Below are 19548 nucleotides of genomic sequence, written 5' to 3'. Positions count from 1 at the left end.
AATGAACAGCATTCTAGGTAAATTTTTCTGTGTTGCCATACTGTAATTTGCCATTTGTCTCAATCTATTGCATTGAGACAAGGCAGTTAAGTTAGTATGTGTGCTTTGTGATATCTTCAGCAAGCTAAGTCATTTCCAATTAAAACATTCTTCTGCTTTTTTTCCCTCTGGGACCAAAATGAAGTGTTACTTCATGACTTAATTAGTAGGCATTTACAGTGTTGGCAGGTGATTATATAACCTCAAGATTTTCTTGTACAAAATGCATTGGTTTTCCAGTCAGAACAACTCCTTTTTTCTTCGTTATTTTTCATTTGAGTAGCTTTATAGTTGCAGGACTTTGATCTTTCTCAAAAAGATGCAGATTTTTCCATCTAATATGGATGAACAAAATTATATCAACTATCTGGAATAGATTTTAAAGTCTCAATAATATTCTAACTTTTTTCCACAATAAGCATGATCAATTCTTAGAAGAATTTTTCTTATCTGAAATGAACTAATAATTTTGCATACAGGCTTTGTACTACTAACTGTCTCAGTTGATTCTTAAACAGTTTATTTTCAGAGGTTTTCTGTACCATCTTTCCTGCCTGTTGACCGTTTCCTCCTTTACCCACAACATTCTTCATATTTTACAGTATGTTGCATTGTTTTTTGTTAACGTTAGCGAATTAATTTTTATGAACAAATCCCTGAGGTGTGAAAGACTGTATGATGCAAATGGCTTTCAAAATCTTGTTATATTCATAAAGAGGAAAAGGCTCTCCCTAATATGTCTCAGGGATAGATCTAAAGATCCACTTCTGAGAAATCAGAATTAGCTGCTGCTTTTGCAGTATAATGTGATTTTATCTTTCAATATTTTACCATTTATACATATCTACTAAACAAACAATATTTTCTGTACTATTGTACCCTGAAAGTGATGCAACTTAGCAATTGTCTGTCCAAATAACCTTTAGAAATGTTAGCTCTTCCCATAGGACCAAATCAGCTCTATTCTTCTAAACAAACACTAGTTCTGCCTGTGGACCTTCCCTACACCCAAATTACATATGGGTAGGTACGGCTGCTTCTGAACTTCCTAAACAACAAAGACAAGCAGTAATGGCCATAAACTAAAACACAAGAAGTTCCACCTCAGTAAGAGGAAGAACTTTTTTACACTGAGGGTGGCAGGGCACTGGAACACATTACCCAGGGAAGTCGTGGGGTCGCGTCTCTGGTGACATTCAAAACCCACTTCGACACATTCCTGTGTTACCTACTCTGGGTGACCCTGTCTTGGCAGGGGGTTTGGACTAGATGATCTCCAGAGGTCCCTTCCAACCCTAAGGATTCTGTGATTCTATAACCAACAGACTAATGTTCTAGCTTGAGCATTGGAAGAGGAATTTTTGTACTAAGAGTCAGGGTCACCAAGAGGTTTGCTTTTCTTGGCCCTCTTCCTTGAATCCCTACAAGCAGTACACAGATTTTCCCAAACTAGTCTGGAAATAAGATAGTACAATTGTAGAGACGTCAGATGAACATTCCAGAGTTGGCAAACCATGCACCCTGCTATGATTCCTTGCATCTTTTGTTCTCACTGATAACTTATATGACAATTGAAAGATTTTCCGTGAAATACCAAGCTCCCTTTCTGCTACCATCATGATTTATGCAAAACTAGTAATAGCTCAGCTATGTGGCATCTCTCATTTACTTATATATACACCCTTGCCATCTTCTTACTCTTAACGTCCTTGCCCACAATCTGAGAAGCCTTAGGACTTTTAGCCAATTAATTTATGGTCTTTGCCATACTAATTCATATTGTCCTATGCCATTCTCCATTGTCGAAACTCTTAATTCAGAAGCAGTTTCCAATTGCTCTACAGAACTTCAGAGTATTGTATTTGTAGAGTATTCTCATTTACTGTCACACCAGCAGTATTCTTGGATAAGAACTTTGATAAAGATGTCTTTATTAAATATGCTCAATATTAAGATAAAAGTTTCTGCCTTCTTAACTCTCTGTTTAATCTCTGATGTTTTTTGTTTGTTTGGTCATGCATTTTTCCTATGTAAAAATGATAACTGCAAACTTGGGAAGGAATATAGTCTTAGTAGTGGTTTCAGGCTTGAGATTGTTGAGTTTGTAATGTTCACATTGATGCTGTAAGAAATCTAAGGGCTATTTTGGAATGCTGTCTAACTGTTTAGCATTGCTTTTAAACTCTCCTACACATGAAATCAGCCAAATGTGCCAACACATGTATCTGAGTGATGCCAACAATGCAGAAGGTATTTGAAGATTCACAGTGCTATCTTAGTTGTTGTGAACATGTTACTTGTACACCACCTGTTGAGAATGAGAACTCAAAGCTGCTTGCTTCCCATTAGGGAAAAAAAAAAAAAAAAAGGCTTGCTTAAATTAAGAGGAGGCCTGGGGAAAAAAATTTAAGTTATACTACTAGCATAACATAAACATTTAAATACAAATTAGAGTTTTACTGCTAATTATTCAATAATCCAGTTATAGTTGAGAGTCAAGAAAATTGCGCATTCCTTCACTTCTTAAAATAATATTTGATATAAGCATTTCAGTACTTTGACTAAGTTTAATCAAATCTTTGGAAGTAATATAGCATGGGCAAGTATGAAGTGTCTTTTGTAATATTTATCTGAACAAACTGGTTTTGACTTCTGGAGTATACACAAAAATGGTTTACAAATGTATTAAAAATTTTTAAATAAATACTTTAATATTCTTTCAAAATGAACAAAGTAAGGAATTGGATCTGGTTAATTTTACTTTGTTCATCCTTCTCTTTGCAATTAATGAATTTTTATTCTTTGTGGCTCTGAAGCAGTTTTTGTTTGCTGCAGACAGAATTCCCAGAGCTCAGTAGTGTGGGTGTTATCAAAAGCATTTAGAAGAATCTTCTCTTTTCTGAATTCTGTGTTCAAATTCCCAAGAGTTGTAATGCTGTCCTAGTAAATATGTTTCTGTTGCATTTCTCGTAGTTCATGAATGAATTAATTGCAATTCTGCCAGTGTTGGGTGGTAGACAATATGGTGTCATATCATCTTGATTTTTTTTTTTCCTTTTTCTTTTTTTGAAGTGCCTGTATGGTAATTAAGTGCACTGTGGTTAAGTATGGCAGAGACTGTAGCTCCATGTCTCAAATTAGATAGTGTGATAACAACATGTGGTGTTTGGCTATTATTCAGCTGATGCATTTTCTCAGTTTAAAACCAGGACAAAAAGGAATCATTGTAGCTATGTTGCTGTAGTTGCCAATTTTCTTTACCATCATCTTTACTCGCTCCAGGCTACCTCAGTCCAATTTTCCAGTGCTGCCATAGTAAGTGTTCTGAAACTGGGCTGGGCTCAGCTGTAGTTTCTGTGTTGCTAAGTGTTTGTCCATGGAAAGCCAGTTTATTGGGGCAGGTCTGTGGCAGAGAAGTGTTTCGTACCTGTTTTCTTCACAGTCCTTATAGTCTATTGAAGAAGTTTGATGTTTCAGAACATTGTTGGACACAGTAGACTCTTCTCTCCTGAGTCACTGACAGTATCTTCCTACACAACCTCAGGAAAATTTAAAATTATTGTGTGGGTGTAGTGAAGCTAAAAACACCCAAGGGAATTACTTGGGCAGCATATCACTTTTAGCTTCAGTGACTAGGACCCACATACCATTTTAATAACATAAGAAGTATCCAACAAAAGAGATGAGTGGTGAAGCGCTAAAACCACAATGCACTGGTTTCACTGTACATATAGCTGGTGTTAGAAAGTTTTAACACTCTTAAAGTATGATCTGTCATCTTTACAATTGTACAATCAGAATCACAGAATATGCTGAGTTGGAAGGGACCCACAAGAATCATCGCGTACAACTCTTAGCCCAGCTCAGGATCATCCTCAAGAGTCACACTGTGTGCCTCTGAGGGTATCATCCAAGCGCTTCTCGAACTCTGTCAGCTTGGAGCTGTGACCACTTCCCTGGGGAGCCTGTTCCAGTACCCAACCACCCTCTGGATGGAGAACCTTTTTCTAATATCCAACCTAAACCTCCCCTGACACAACTTCAGGCCATTCCCTCGGGTCCTGTCACTGGTCACCACAGAGAAGAGATCAGTGCCTGCCCCTCCTCTTTCCATCATGAGGAAGTTGTAACTGCAGTGAGGTCTCCCCTCAGTCTCCTCTTCTCCAGGCTGAACAGACCAAGTGACCTCACCTGCTCCTCATACGGCTTTCCCTCAAGACCCTTCACCACCTTTGTTGCCCTCCTTTGGACACTCTCTAACAGCTTAATATCTTTCTTATATTGTGGTGCCTGAAACAGCACACAATATTCCAGGTGAGGCTGCACCAGTGCAGAGCAGAGCAGGACAATCCCCTCCCTTGACCAGCTGGTGGTGATTTGCCTGATACTGCCCAGGGCATGGTTGGCCCTCCTGGCTGCCAGGGCACTGCTGACTCATCTTCAACTTCCCATCAACCAGGAGCCCCAGGTCCCTTTCCATGGCACTGCTTTCCAGCATCTCACTCCCCAGTCTGTACATACGTCCAGAGTTGCTCCATCCCAAGTGCAGAATCCAGCACTTGCCATTATTGAACTTCATGTGGCTGGTGATTGCCCAGTCCTCTAATTTGTTGTGGTCTCTCTGAAGGGCCTCCCTGCCTTCGAGGGAGTCAACAGCTCCTCACAATTCTGTGTCCTCTGCAAACTTGCTTAACAACCCTTCCAGTCTTACATCCAAGTAATTTATGAAGATGTTGAAGAGCACAAGGCCTAAGGTGGAGCTCTGTGGAACCCCATTAGTGACAGGTCATCAGTCTGATATTACCCCATTCACTATTACCCTCTGTGCTCAACCCATGAGCCCATTGCTCACCCACCACATAGTGTGTTTATCCAGCTGTGTGCTGGACATTTTGTCCCTAAGGATCCTGTGAGAGACAGTATTGAAAGCTTTGCTGAACTCCAAAACGATGACATCAACTGGCTTCCCTTGATCAACTAGATGGGTTATCTTGTCATAAAAGGAAATCAGGTTTGATAAGCAGGACTTTCCTCTCATGAGGGCTCTCATGTGACCTATGACAGTGTTGACTTTCAGGTGTTTTTCAGTACCTCTCAGAGTAATCTTCTCCATCACTTTACCAGCCACTGAAGTGAGACTGACAGGCCTGTAGTTTCTGGAGCCCTCCTTCTTGCCCTTCTTGAAAATCAGAGCAATATTTGCCAGCTTCCAGTCCTCTGGGACCTTTCCAGATTCCCAAGATCACTCAAAAATCCTCAAGAGATGTTTTGTGATGACATCAGCCAGCTCTCTGAGGATTCTGGGATGAATCCCATCAAGTCCCATAGAATGGTAGGAATGCAACTGGAGCAGCAGATCCTGCACAAGTTCAGAGCTGACTGGGAGCTGATCATTTTCTCCATTTCATTTTCTCCATTTAATTTTCTCCAGCTCAGGGCACTGAGACCCCCCAGTCCATCATCCGTGTTGAAGACAGAGTCAAAGAAAGTGTTAAACACCTCTGCCTTGTCTCTGTCCCTGTTTGTAAGATGACAGGCTGAAGATATTTCTATACTGCCTATTGGCATTAATGTATTTGAAAACACTCTTTTCATTTTTCCCCACATTTCTGGCAACCTCAACTCCAGCTGAGCTTTGGCTGCACCAGTTTTCTCCCTACAGTGGCAAGTAGCACTTCTTCAATACTCCCTCAGGGAGTATTCCATTCTCCCTTGTTTGTATAAGAAGCCTATCACAATGCACATACCTTTTCCTTTTGTGTAGTACATCATGCTCATTTGAAGTTTAGAGGACATAGCTTTCTTTAAATAAATTCTTCAATTCCTTCACTGTCAACAGTGCTATTTTTTTACACCTTGTTAAGAACTTCATTTTAGTAGACTGAAATATCCTACTGGCGAGTTGTATGTCACTGTAGGCCTTCATCTAGTGAAGGGTTGGATTTAAGCAGTAGAACCTCTGCGTTTGACTGTCCTGAACAACTTTGTAAATGCTGTGGATTGCTTCTTTGGAAGGAATTAGTCTGCCTGATTCAGACAGTTTTCAAATATTAGACCTCAAAAAAAGCCTTAATCCACTCTTACTGTTTGACCCAGTGTATGAGTGATGAATGAACAAAACTGCCGCTCAATCTACTATCTGATAGGTAATCTCAGACCTCAAAAGAGGGAGGCGCCCTTAACAGCTTTGGGTGAGAACATAAGAACGGTCACACTGCATTGGATCATTGGCTTAGGCAGCAGCTGCTTGTGATGTCTGGTGGAAAAGAGTAAACCCAGGCTAAGTCTACGTGGCGTGTCCCTGAGAATTCTCCAGCTGTTTTCAGCTCAGGGGCATTTCCTGAGCAGGGTGATACCTGTCTACTCAGCAATCCTAAGTAGGTCTCTCTTAGCTTTTATCTTCTTTCCCATAGAGCCTGTGTAAAATTTCCCATCCTCTGTACAGTGTGGCTGACTGCCTGTTGTGTGAAGATCTACTTTTGTTTATTCTCAATGTGATTTTGGACAGTTTCATTTCATTCCTTCTAACTCTTCTATTGGAAAAGGTATCCATTGGTTCGTAGGTATTCTTCTCATGGCACTGAATCATCTCTTTTCCAGGCTGGAAGTTTTTAATTTTTAACTTAATCAGATGCTGATCAAATGGAAACTGTGCAGGACTCTTGATAAAGCTTGTTGCTCTTCTCTGATGCTTTTCCAGCTCTAGTGTGTGTTTTGTGAGCTGAGGGTAAAAGGCTTTTATGCAGTAGGCAAAACATGAATTTCTGCATGGGCATAGGGTTGATTTCTGTTTTGTTCTCTCTTGCCTAAGAATTTCTAAGTTTTGAGTATCTTTTTTTTTTTTTTTAATTATTGCTAACCACAGGGATGATTTTTTTTTGTTAAACTCATATGCTGATTTTGATAGCTGCCATTTTAGAATATTTAATACAATCCTCTTACAGTTTAACACACTTTACCCAGACCTTAACTACTTTGAATAGCTTTACCTCAATGGACTTTCTAGCTGCACTGCTCTTGTCCTTTTCCAGATCTTCTCTGGTATGTTAAAGAGCCCACACTGAGGTGTTCCACTGGAATCATGACTCCCTGAGAAAACTGTCCCAGTCTTTTCTTGCTCACCGTATTATGTATTCAGGCACTTTTTCAGGATAAGATCTCTCCTCTTTTCTCTCCTACTTAGTTTGCCTTCTAGGCATTTAAAGGCCTCTGTCAAAAGCTTTTTGTGAAATCTCTTTGTGAAAAAGTAATGGTTGGAGCTCAGAATAACTCTTCACCACTAGATTGCATCCATTCCTTTAATATGTATAAAAACAATTTGTGTGTGTGTGTGTGTGTACCAAAATCAAATTACAAATTAGCATCTCCTTGGACATGTGCAGCATTCTCAGCTACTGATGAAATAACCTAGTCTCCCAGGGCCACAGAGTACTAGCTATGCAAGTAGACAACAAATGTATACAAAGTCCATTTTATATAAAAATTCCAGAATATTAGGACACCTTATGAAATGTCAGTCTGCATTTTCAGAAGCTCTCATACCTGGCACTTCATAATCTACCTTGTCAGGGTTAGATTTCAAGAAAGGAGTAGGTCTATAGAATTTGTGGGAATAATTAAATTAATATCATCCTGGTCTGTTACTTTGGAAGGGTTTTGTTTATCAGAGTTGAAGGAAAAGCCAAAGGATAAATGAGCATGGTCAAATGCAGACTACTAAAAATAAAATGAAGAGATGGTTTTATAGAGGCATGTGTTCCAGAGGAGATAGCTGATGGAGGTTAGAGCACAGCTGCTGATGAAAACTACTGTGACAAATGACTGCAACATTAACACAAGCTTGGTTAGTCAAGTCGTTCTTTTATTTTGCAAATTGTTAGTGCTTGTTTACTTTTTTAGGTTTTTATCAGTAGAGGATATGAACAAACCAAAGGCAAATTTTTATTACTTTGCCTTTGTATAAAACAGTTTAATAAATATAGGAATGGGAATTAAGGGCCATACTTTAGGAAAATTGTGCTGTATTCTTAATGGAAAGCAAGATTTATAATTGTAATGGAAAATAATATTGTTTTAAAGGATGCAAAGGTTATATAGTTCAAACTCTCATAAAATGAGCCAGATATAAAAGGTGCATAGTGCAAACCTTCATATAATGAGCCATTTAAAATTTCAGCATCAGATTTCTCACATGATAAGTATGCCTTGTAGTTATGATGCAGAATGGAAATAATTGCCATAGTTTATTATTGCTTGGAACATTTGGATGTCAGTGTCTAATGACATTCGCATCACATTATAAATGGCTTCTTAAGAAGCTAATTATAATAACAACTAAGATTGTTACTCAAGTTCTGTTAGATTAAGCTTTGCTGTACAACTATTTAGTTAGAGTTTGTATGAACAGAGCTGGGAAACTTGTCTTGATGATATGAAGTATGTTTTTAAAAATAAGTCCCTTAAAGGTGTCCAAGCTTTGATCATGGTTTTCCCTGGGGGGAAAAAAAATTGCAGGAAGCTTTGCCTCCGTGAATGAAATGTATTGTGATAGTTGAAATGCTAGTTCAACAGCTAAGTGACTTTTATTCCAACTTTATTTTGGGCTTACCTTTGATATCACTTGCTAAAATCATAAAAGGATGTGAACAATAGGCTTATGCATTCATTGGGAAGCATTAAACCAATTTAAGCCAAAATTTGCAAATGTGACTCATCCTTTTCTGTGCTTGACTGGAAATGCTGGGAAAAAAAAGTCTGGTTTTAGTTATGCTGCTTCCTTTATTCTCCAAAAGGCAGACCTGCTTATGAGGGACTCTTGTTAGGACAGACTGTACATTACTGGAGTTTTATGCAGTGCTTTGTGTGGCACTGTTCTTACAATTCAGTTTTCTTGCTTCTGCCATAAAATAAACAGTAATTTTTTGACCACCTGTGATGACTTATTAATTTTAAAATAGTGCAACTAACAAGGTTACTGTAGTTGTAGTAGTTCACAGTTAATTTTTTTTTATTCCTATACAGGTTTGCCCATGGAAATTGTAGAATTGTTTTGTTTCTGTGATACTACTTGAACGAATTTTGCATACAGCTCTTTTTAGTGATGACTCAGCAACTCATTAGCAGTAGCGTGATACAGTCTTCCTTTTACCATGTGTCTTAAATGATGTTCATGCATCTAAGCAGAGATTTGGGGAAGACACATTACACTAATAAACTGAGTATGAAAACATGAATTACATTTAATGAAGGTTTAAACTTGTTAGCAACAAATGCTTTTTTAAAAAATTTTACTTTTAAGTTTTTATTTTGACTCTGTACCTTATTAAAACCAAGAAAATTGCTTTGTTCTTGATAGAATATCCACTATACAAACAGGAAAAAAATACCACATCCTTAGGTCCTCTGAAGTGTAGCGTAGTTCTTTATTTCAAGATTCATTACTTATTCAGGGCTGTGTAATTATGTATCACTATCTGACACTGGCATACTAAAAGAAACACCAAAGGTTCAGTGAAATTTGCTTTACTACCACTAATATGTGACACTTAAGTACTGGGAATAAAACTGTATAATTTGCTCTTCATTTTCTGCTTTAACTATATATTCCCTTAAACGTGAATGATAGCTGACCTTTTCATTTTATAGGATTCATTTTAGTTGCTTGGCAAATGCTTAAAACCAATATTTAGGTAGATTTCATTGGGCAGATGAGTTACTACAGGCTCAGTTATCAGTGACTGATGTTATGTGACATTTTCTCTGGGAATTTATGTAGAACTTTTTCAGAAGAATCATATAATGAGCCTCTTAATCATACTTCACGCAATTGGTATTGATGGATATGTTTTCCAGTGTGCAAGAGACTCCAGAGGACATGGCTGATGATTGATTTAGGATAGATAGGCTTAAATTGGGAGGGAAACAAAGCTAGTTATGAGAAGAACAAAGCACATTTTTACATGCTGTAAAGGAACATTCACATATTAAATTGGTTATTTGGATAAGTATACATTGCACATTTAGAACACAGTTGATATTTGGGGTGGACTTTGTCATCTGCCAAAGCAGTATTTTGGCTCCTATTCATACGTTCTGAATATTTTCTTTTTCATTGTGATAGGTGAAAACAACAAAGAAAAAATAATACTGCTTACATAATGAAGGACTAGAACATGAAGTTAAGAAAACCTAAATGTTAATTCAGCAGTAATGCAACACACTAGATCAAATACATTATGTTTTATTTATTTGGTACTACTGTTACACGAACAGGGAATTGCTATTTGTAATAAAAACTGCAAAGTATAATGTTTTGTCCTGAAAAAGTTTATAGTCCAAATAGATAATCTCAGGACCAGATACTTAGAAGTTTGAGTTACTTGTATACAGATAAGCTTAGGTCCCAAATCAGAAAGAATGCATGACTGAGCTCTTCCATTGATGCAAGTCATATTTCTCACAGGCTGAAAATTGCACAGGAAATAAAAAAAAATCTTCAGGTATCACATCATAATTGAGTTTCCTGAGCAGTGTGGGAAGTGGATCTGAGATCTCTGAAGTGTTAGTTTGCTTTCTTGGTAGCTTTTCTGATGTGTGAAATGAGAAGTACAATCAATTTCCTGTAAAGAAAATCTATGGAACAGGTGAATATAGAAGTAAGTGCGTATGCTGTAGCAAGTGAATTTGAAAAAAAGAAGTACCTTTAATGGAGACACCTATCTAACACTTACCTATTTTAAAATAATTTTTAAAAGAACTCAAGCAGTATCATTGTGGAATTGTGGAAGAAGCACTTTTGAGATGACAATTCAACTATATTAAATATATAAAACAGTGCTAGATAGTGTTACTAACTAAATAGCTAAGGAAAACCTTGGTGATTTCATTGGTCAGTTCTTCAGCACTTAGTTTTCTAGATAGGCAGAATAGGCATTCATTCACTTTCAAAATTGTTGTATTATGTTTTCTTCCAACTCTGAGTATATATTAAGTTTTTTGTTTCTTCAGATATGCTTCTGAATTGGGTGGAAAAAAAGTCAAATAGTTAACGTGGCTACCAAACAATTTCTTGATGCACTTTAATTTTTTCCTTTAAAGTTTAACCTCAGTGATAAGAGGCTGGGTAGGATGGCGTACTTTGTGGTTTTATGATAAATTAAATCTTAGAAATTTTTTTTCCCATAGCATTTGACCAGGGTGCTTACAGTATAGTTGACAATAAGTAGGAAAAGTAGGACTGAGTTTTTAATACAGAGCTCTATAGTGACTTACAGGTGAGAAAGCTCATGTGCATTGAGCTTACCTTGCTCTTAGTTCATCTTGACTTCCTGCGTTTGTCTCTTTGCCTGTGGTGCAATGAAAGGAACTACAAGAATTCTGGTTCACCCTGTGCCAACTTTCCACTCTCCGTATCTGGTGGTGATTGTGAGGAAGTGCAGCAAATGCTTGAGCACTTTACAGTAGAGAATGTGTTATATTCCTGGACAGCCACCCAAGAACAACAGCTGAAGGTAAAGGCAGGCTCTTGCACATCAGTTGCAAAAACTTTCCACTGCTGTCAGTTGAGGATGAAAGATGACAGGCTAAGCCAGGGGTGGAGATGGACTAAGTTGAGCTATTTGCATTCTGTTTTGTAAAACAAACTTGGCCTTGCTGCAGCTCTATGAACATCATGTGAATGCAGCTTTTAATGGAGGTGATTCTAAAGTATCCCAGACCTTTACTGTTGTGCTTGCTGCCTACTGTTAAGTCTGACATTGGACAAGAGGTTATGAAGGTGAAAACTATGCATTATTGGGAAGTTCCAAACGTTCATTTTGTGTTGTGGTGGACTTGGATCTAGGGCTGTTGGTAATTACCAAAGCAATGTTTGAGAAAGCAGAGGGAGGAAATTTGGAAATGTTGCTGCTTGGGTTACTGTATTGCTGTAGTAACTAGCTCAGCTTACTCGCTGGTTTTTGAAAGTTTAGATTCATTTTGAAAGTTGCATTTAAAATTGAATCAAACGAAAATGAATAATGATGAATGTCTTTTCACAATCTTGCTGAGGGAACTTTGAGATATTTTAGTGGTTATTGATATGCACTGGAACCATGTACTTTACTCCTAGGAGAGTCAGCGTATTTCTTGAAGGCAGTAATTTAAATGGTCATTTGCTCATCTCCCATTTGGAACATATCAGAAAAGCTAGCTAGTGGCTGATATAGCTGAAGTAAGGGGTGAGCGTAAGAAGATCAAGATAAGCAAACTGAAGGCATTTTGTGTGGATTCAGCCTCTCCTCATTTGCAGTCTATAACTTTTCTTCAAAGAGCCACTCACTCACCTAAGGATTTTTAATCTAGAAATGACTTCATATGAGTTGAGAAAAGTGAAAGAAAACTTTGCTTCCCGTGACAAATTACTATATGCAAGAACCAGACTTATAGGTGCAAACATTTATAATGTTATTATTGCTGTCAGTGTTTGTAGCTTTCATTCAACATCTTCAGAAAGTTCTGTTTTTATAAAATGAATACACAAAAAAGACACAATTCATAAATGTCTTCAACTTTAATTCTTCAGGTTGCTCAACCCTTTACTCTTAAGTTTAAAGTTTTCACCTATTTTAAGCATTTAGGCTTACTAAGTGTTTAGGCTTCTTTTGCAGTAAGAGTAAAAAAGAATACCTTATCTCACTAATGTCTCTATATTGGAGTCTAAACATGCCTATTTCTATCTTGATCTGTCTATCTAGTGACCTAAAACTTTAACTTGCTTTTGTTATACATCTACCTAACTTAAGATACTGATATTGCAGGCCCTGATGACCAATTTCCTTTCATTTTCTCTCAAGTTTCTAGGTATTTTACCAATTTTCCTTCTATCTGGCACTTACCCAATATATCATATTATTGTTCATTTAATGACTTTAATAATTCCCTTAAACATCTCTTAAGCATTAAACAGGTTTTATGCAGATTTAAATTAGAATCCAGTGGTTACCTCAGTGTTCAAATATTTCTTTTTTAAAAAAATTTCAGCGGAAAACTTTAAAAAGTTCATTAATAAGAATTCCAGGTCATAGCAATGAGTTACTTAGGATTTCAGTCACCATATTTTTTTGACAGCGTAATCATTTGTTCTTTTTATATCCATTTTCCTGTCTCCTGACACTGTTTTGGTTCCATTTCTTGCCTTTAACACGCCACTAAGCTGCATGGAATTCACTGACAGTTTGCTTGTGTAAACTATCTTACAACTTGGTTGTTTTGTGATTTACTGTTTGCTGTGACTGATATGGCTGTAAGACTGATATGTGCAAATGAGGAAAGGCTCATTACTCTCATGGGTATGGAACATCTGAGTAAGTAAGAAAATTACTCAAAGGCAGGGATCAGTTCTGGATCTCACCGTTGTGACAGTGAGCAATTTGTATTTTGGGGATTTTGAATATCATCTTGTGTGTCTGTTACCCTGGTGCCTGTTCTCAAGTTATATGTTGTGGAGGAGTCTATATATATATTGCTGCAATTCTGCCTGACTAATAAAATCAATGTATCTGGACATTTGAACAGTAATACGTTATTCTGATTTGATGGTATTTTACAACTGTCTTGCATTTTGCTTTTGAAAGCTGAGCAACAGCATGTTGCCATGCTGAGCATGGGAAGTTAGACACAAAGACTGTGCTAAGCATCTTTTACTTGAACTCTTCTGCCTGGTTACATCAGATCTCATCACATCTGGGCCTATACACCCTGTGGTTGTGTGCCACTCAGTTTTGAGCTCTTGTTGTCTTTTGTGTTCTATGTTTGCAGGAGAAAACTTTTGATAAAGGTGCCTTTGGCTGCTGAGGGCAAAGTTGTGAAACTACAAGTGTGCTCTGTATTAAATGCCCACCAACTTGCCATGTTACTTTGAAGTCAAGTTTTCCAGAGTCTGACTTATTTTTTTATATATATATTTTTATCCAAGGATTGTATGTTTTGTTTTCTTTTTCCTTTGGGTAAAGTTCTGTAGCTTTGTTTCTGATTCAGGCCAAGATTAGAGGAAGAATTGAGGGTTGATTCCTCCCTTCCTCCAAAAAGAGGAGCTAATAAAGTGTTAGTGTGCACCACAAAACTAAGACCATTCAAATTTGTAGCATCTGAAACAAGAGTGACCTCAGGTGGAGCTCCACAAATGCAATATATCCATTTGTGACGGCATGTTGAGACCTGAATTTGGAGCAGTGGCCACAGAATGGCAAGCGGATTGTATTTACTTTTCATAGGGGGATTTGCTTTACTTACATCAAATCTTAACTGAAATGGCAGAATTTAAACAATCAATTTACTTACCACAAGGTTGGCTAATTGTATGATTGGATGGCAGAACAAGATCTGGATATTTAAAGGAACTGGAAGAAAAGATGAGTCCTCTCATCAGTGGGTTTACTTATAAAAGGGATCTTTGGTTAGCACTGGCAATTTGTACTGCCCACTCTCATAAAGGTCTTGAAGGGGAAACATTTTCAAAGAAATTTTTGTTTGCCCAAGTGGAAATGTTTTAAAATACAGTATAATACCATTGTTGAATGAAGTCAATAACTAATATGATTAACATTTCATGCTTAACCAAATTTGGTAACTTTTCTGGTAAATTTGACTTATAATTGTGCAATTGTCCAAATATTTTGTATTTACTTTGTTTTTCCTGTCTTGTCACTTCTGCATCCACCTGAGACATTTATCTTATTGCCTTGTTTTTAATGTACCCAAGGTACAGTAAAAAAATAAAATAGGCTACTAACCTGTTAAAAAATAAAGTAGGCTACTAGCCTTGCATTAAAAGCATGACTGATGGACCTATTTAAGCTCACAAAACCTCAGAGTGTTTTCAGAGATGCATCTTAAATTGGAGTTTGACAGCCCAACCATAACTCATTCTCCAGGTATTGGTGAAGTCTCAAACTACAATTTAATGATTCATATTTTTTATAGTTAAAACTACAATATTCAAGTGCTGTAGGGCAAATTAAAAACTGAGTTTGAATTCAATTTCTGCCTATGTTAGAACAGATTTTTTTCATGCTGGATTAAATCTTAAAACTATCAGGCTGAGAAGGAAATTTGCCTGCTGGTGAAGGCAGTATGGATCACTGAGCAGTACTAAGTTTATCTGAGTGGCGGACTACTTTCCTGGAGGCTAATCCAGTTCACCCGAATGTGAACTGTCTGAGGATCACTGCAGACCTTATCTTTCAATCCAATTCTTTGGCCTTGCCTCCTGAAAAATAGATGTAGTTCATATTCAATATCAAAAGCCTTCACAGAATACTTGAGGATATTGTTTGAGAAGATGAAGTCTGAATAGCAGATGGCATCACATCTACGATGGAATGACTGCTTCACAGTGGACAAGGGAAGGGCTACGGATGTCATCTATCTGAACTTCTGTAAAGTCTTTGGCATGGTCCCCCACAACATCCTTCTCTCTAAATTAGAAGGAGATGGATTCAGTGGGTGGACTGCTGGATGGATAAGACAGTGGTTGGACAGTTTCATCCAGGGGGTCAATGGTTCAGAGTCCTGATGGACATCAGTGACAAGTGACGTCCCTCAGGGGTCCATGTTGAGACCAGTTTTATTTAATATCTTTATCAGTGACACAGATAGAGGGATTGAGTGTACCCTCAGGATGACACCAAGCTGAGTGGTGCAGTTGACACACCTGAGCGATAGAATGCCATCCAGAGGGACCTGGACAATCTTGAGGAGTGGGCCCAGGGCAATCTCATGAGGTTTAACTAGAGCAAGTGCAAGAGGCTGCGCCTGGGTTAGGGCAAGCCCTGGTTTCAGTACAGGTTGGAAGATGAACAGATCTAGAGCAGCCCTACCGAGAAGTGCTGGTGGAAGAGAGGCTGGACATGAGCCAGGAATGTGCACTTGCAGCCCAGAAACCCAACCGTGTCCTGGTCTGCATCAAAAGCCGTGTGGCCAGCAGGATGAGGGAGGTGATTCTGCCCTTCTACTCTGCTCTGGTGAGACCATGCATCCAGCTGTGGGCTCCCCAGCACAGAAAGGACATTAACCTGTTGGAGTGAGTCCAGAAGAGGACCACCACGTTGATCAGAGGGATGGAGCTCCTCTCCTATGAAGAAAGGCTGAGAGAATTGGCCTTGTTCAACCTGAAAATAAAAGACTTTTGAGTGACCTAATTGTGGCTTTCCATTCTGTTGACAGGGCCTACAAGAAAGCTGGAGAGGGACTTTGGACAAGGGTATGTAGTGACAGGACAAGGGGGAAGGATTCCAGTTTAACTGAAAGAGGGTAGGTTTAGAATAGACATTGAGAAGAAATTCTTTACTGTGGGGGTGGTGAGGCGATGGAACAGGTTGCTCCGAGAAGTGTTTAGGCCAGGTTGGATAGGGCTTTCAGCTGGTCTAGTGAAAGGTGTCTCTGCCCTCAGCAGTTGGAACTAAATGATCTTGATGACCCCTTTCAACCTATACCATCCTATAATCCTGTGCAAAACCATAGTCCTGTCGCTTACTGGCAGCTGCAGTTCTGATAGGCCTTTGCACTCTGTGTTGTAAAATAAGGTGAATGAGGGCTTGTTTTCTGGCCCTAAAAGGCACTGGCATAATATGACTTACGAAAATATGGCCAAACATCTGCAAAAAGGTTGGCTTTATCCAGGGTGTCTCTTTGAAACTGCAATGGTTTGAGTTATCCCTGGGACCATAATCTGGGCATTGCCTTGGAGAATGCTTGGGTTGGCAAGGGTCAAAGCTCTTCTGGAGGCTGTTTGTTAAACACTGGGGATGAATGACTGAGGTAGCGGTCTGATCCTGCGGAGTTTACTGTTAAGTGTAGTAGTAAGGCCTGTGTAAAGACAGTGTTGGAACTTGTGTTAAGATAATCTCCTAAAGGTAAAGTTAGTAAGTCTACACAGAAGTCATGTAGAAATGATTCTTGATCTACAGATGAGATTCAGATAAGTGTTTGTTTCTCTGTATCTCTGTTTCTCTGTTAAGCTTAGCTCATAGTTAAGCTTATCATCTTAAATAAGAATGATAAGAACATTAATAAAGAACATCATCTCTTGATCAGAATAAAACCTGTATTATTAACCACACTATCTTTTGATAGTTCCTATGTACAGATTGATATTGTACAGACTATTACTGTAGCATAGTTGGAGGATGCAGAGCATCTTGTAACACTGAGCATTTCGAGCCTTTTTGCGGGCAGTCTGTGATGTAATTGAGTGTACAGAGGGTGTTTAAATCTATCCCTATGTAAACAGGTGTTGCTTTGAGATTTTATGCTCGTTACTCAGAAATTCAGGAAGGAATATTATCCAGAAAGCTTGTTTAGTAGTGAACTTCTGAGAAGAGAAACTTATCTCTTCAAGACACCAACTGCACGTCTGCTTTTGCAAGGAATAGATGGCTGATGGGTACTTTGCAGCTTCCAGTAAGGTCTGAAGCCTCACAGTACTTATTAGAGCTCATTTGATACATCTAAATGACAACAAAATATCCAACTATGATGACATTTTTAATGGATTAGAAAAGTGTCTGAACTCATTAGAATTGATTTTTTTTTTCTGTCTAGATATATTTCATGATGGTGTCTTACTACATTTGCTTGATAAACCTTCTAAACTATTTGTCACTTTTTTTCTGTCGTTGAGTGAATGCATGATAAGTACCTCTCTTGCTTATACTGGATGATTTCCAGGCAACAGATTTATGCCACATTTTAATGATGGAAGGATTGCAGGAAGCATTTGGTTCTTGAAGCCACCTGAGTGTAGGTGAATCATGGAATAATTTGGGTTGGAAGGGACCTTTGTAGGTCATGTAGTCATTCATATGTGCTAAAGAGTCAGAGGGAGTAGGGCTTTTTTTTTTTTTCTTTAAATTCAACCGTGTTTGTTGACTGTCTCAGCTTCTGCAGGTATCAGTCAGAGTATAGAGAGAAGGTTATGTTCATGAGAAGTGCTTTGTAACTCAGGTTCTCCAGTGTGAAGTTTGGTAGCCCAGGTAGAGGCATAAGTTTGGCACAAAACCTACTGGGGATAAATTTAGACTTTCTTTAACAATGACAGATGGTAGTACTCTTCAGTTTATTTGTTCACAGTTTACTGGTTAAAGATTCTGAGTGGTGTATTTTGTTAAAAAAGTATGGGAGAGTGACAAAGAGTGGAGAATGGGACTGATAAGGAGGGAAGAAGTGGTAAGTAGGGGTACTGTAGCAGGAGTGCAGGCTGGGAGGAAAGCGTGAAGGGCAAAGAAGTTTAACACAGATGAGAAGAAAAAGGTTCTCACAAGGATTCAGAGGCTGAGTAGGGTTGCTTCAGTCCAGCGGGGCACTGAGGACAAATGATCTGGAAAATAATGCTTGATAAAATGACAGTTGCTCTCCTCAGTGTTATTTTCACTTTAGGTTTTATGATCTGAGAAACTGGAGCAATAGCAAGTAAGGGGAGGTTGTACATTTAGGTACATTTGCATCTCCATCCTTCCTCTTCATTCAATAACTAGAGTATTATATTGTTCACATTCTGGTCTGAGATGCTTATTTGGAAAGGATTGTTTATAAAAGATGGTATGTTAACTGCCCCTTTTTCTCTAATAAGTAATTGTGTATGATTTATTGCTCCTTCTGATATATAATAATATTACACATAAATGTTATTTCTAGTGGTGCTTGTGTAGATTATTTTTTCGCAGAGTCTAATTATCTTTTTTATTGAATTATACCTTATTGTATGACTGCTCCCATTGATTTCACCAGAATTACTTAGTTAAGAAGTATATATACATGGACCAAAGGGATTTGTTTCAGTTTTTCCAGAATAAGTTTTTGTATTTCTTTATTGATAAAAGGACCCAGATGAAGGATTGATTGCTGTGAGGTTAATATTGAAAACTTGGTATAGATTTCATTCTAACTCTCAGGTGTGTTGCTATTTAGATTTCTTATCCAAAGTTGGTTAATAATGTTTCTTTTTTTCCAATAGGCAATGTTTAGTCTCTGCATGGTTGAAAGTGAAGCTGATGAGGTGAATTTACATGGTGTCACAAGCCTTGGTTTAAAACAAGCCCTGGACTTTGCATATACTGGACAGGTATTGTACAGTTCTTCAAAGGAAGAAACACGGTTGAAAGCAAGTGCAATAAAAACTAAATATGACCTTTTCAGAAGTACTAGAGATTATTTTTCTCATGTACTGCCCAGTACAAGGTATTTTAATTCAATAGATCCTGAAGTTTTTATACTGTGATGGATTTATTTCTTTAGAAGTATTATTTAATAAAAACACCACTTATGTGCATCATTGCCAGGTAGTGAACCATGTAGGACTTGTATTTCCTTTTTGTGGTTGCCTGGCTGCTCAAATAATCTTAATTTGAGTTGATTCTGCATGCTCAATGAAATATAAAGAAAGGTGTTTTACTAGTAAAAAATATTTATATACTCTACTGTGTTTGACGAATTATATAACTGAGGAGAAAAGTAGTCTCTTACTCTCTGGAC

At 38.0% G+C, this 19548-nt stretch overlaps 1 protein-coding gene across 5 annotated transcripts in view; it reads left to right on the top strand.

Annotated features, from left to right (window-relative positions):
- The window catches only part of KLHL32 (kelch like family member 32), a 123745-nt gene that overhangs the window by 33352 nt on the left and 70845 nt on the right, over positions 1-19548 (top strand). For 4 of the 5 annotated variants that reach the window (XR_003573537.1, XR_003573538.1, XM_027904219.1 and 1 more), the window contains one exon: positions 19031-19138. Coding sequence is in view for 3 of the 5 variants with exons in the window: in XM_027904219.1 (XP_027760020.1) it covers positions 19031-19138 (108 nt within the window). In the remaining 2 variants the exon portion in view is untranslated. Of the gene's footprint in view, positions 1-986; positions 1067-19030; positions 19139-19548 lie in introns of all 5 variants that reach the window. The other variant, XM_027904220.1, reaches the window with a different exon arrangement.

The sequence above is a fragment of the Empidonax traillii genome, unplaced genomic scaffold (genome assembly GCF_003031625.1).
Source record: "Empidonax traillii isolate 1590-97213 ecotype Southwest subspecies unplaced genomic scaffold, ASM303162v1 scaffold1022:size207980, whole genome shotgun sequence".
NCBI lineage: Eukaryota > Metazoa > Chordata > Aves > Passeriformes > Tyrannidae > Empidonax > Empidonax traillii.
Note: the sequence above shows the minus strand (reverse complement) of the source record. Positions and strands in the feature narration are given on the sequence as shown.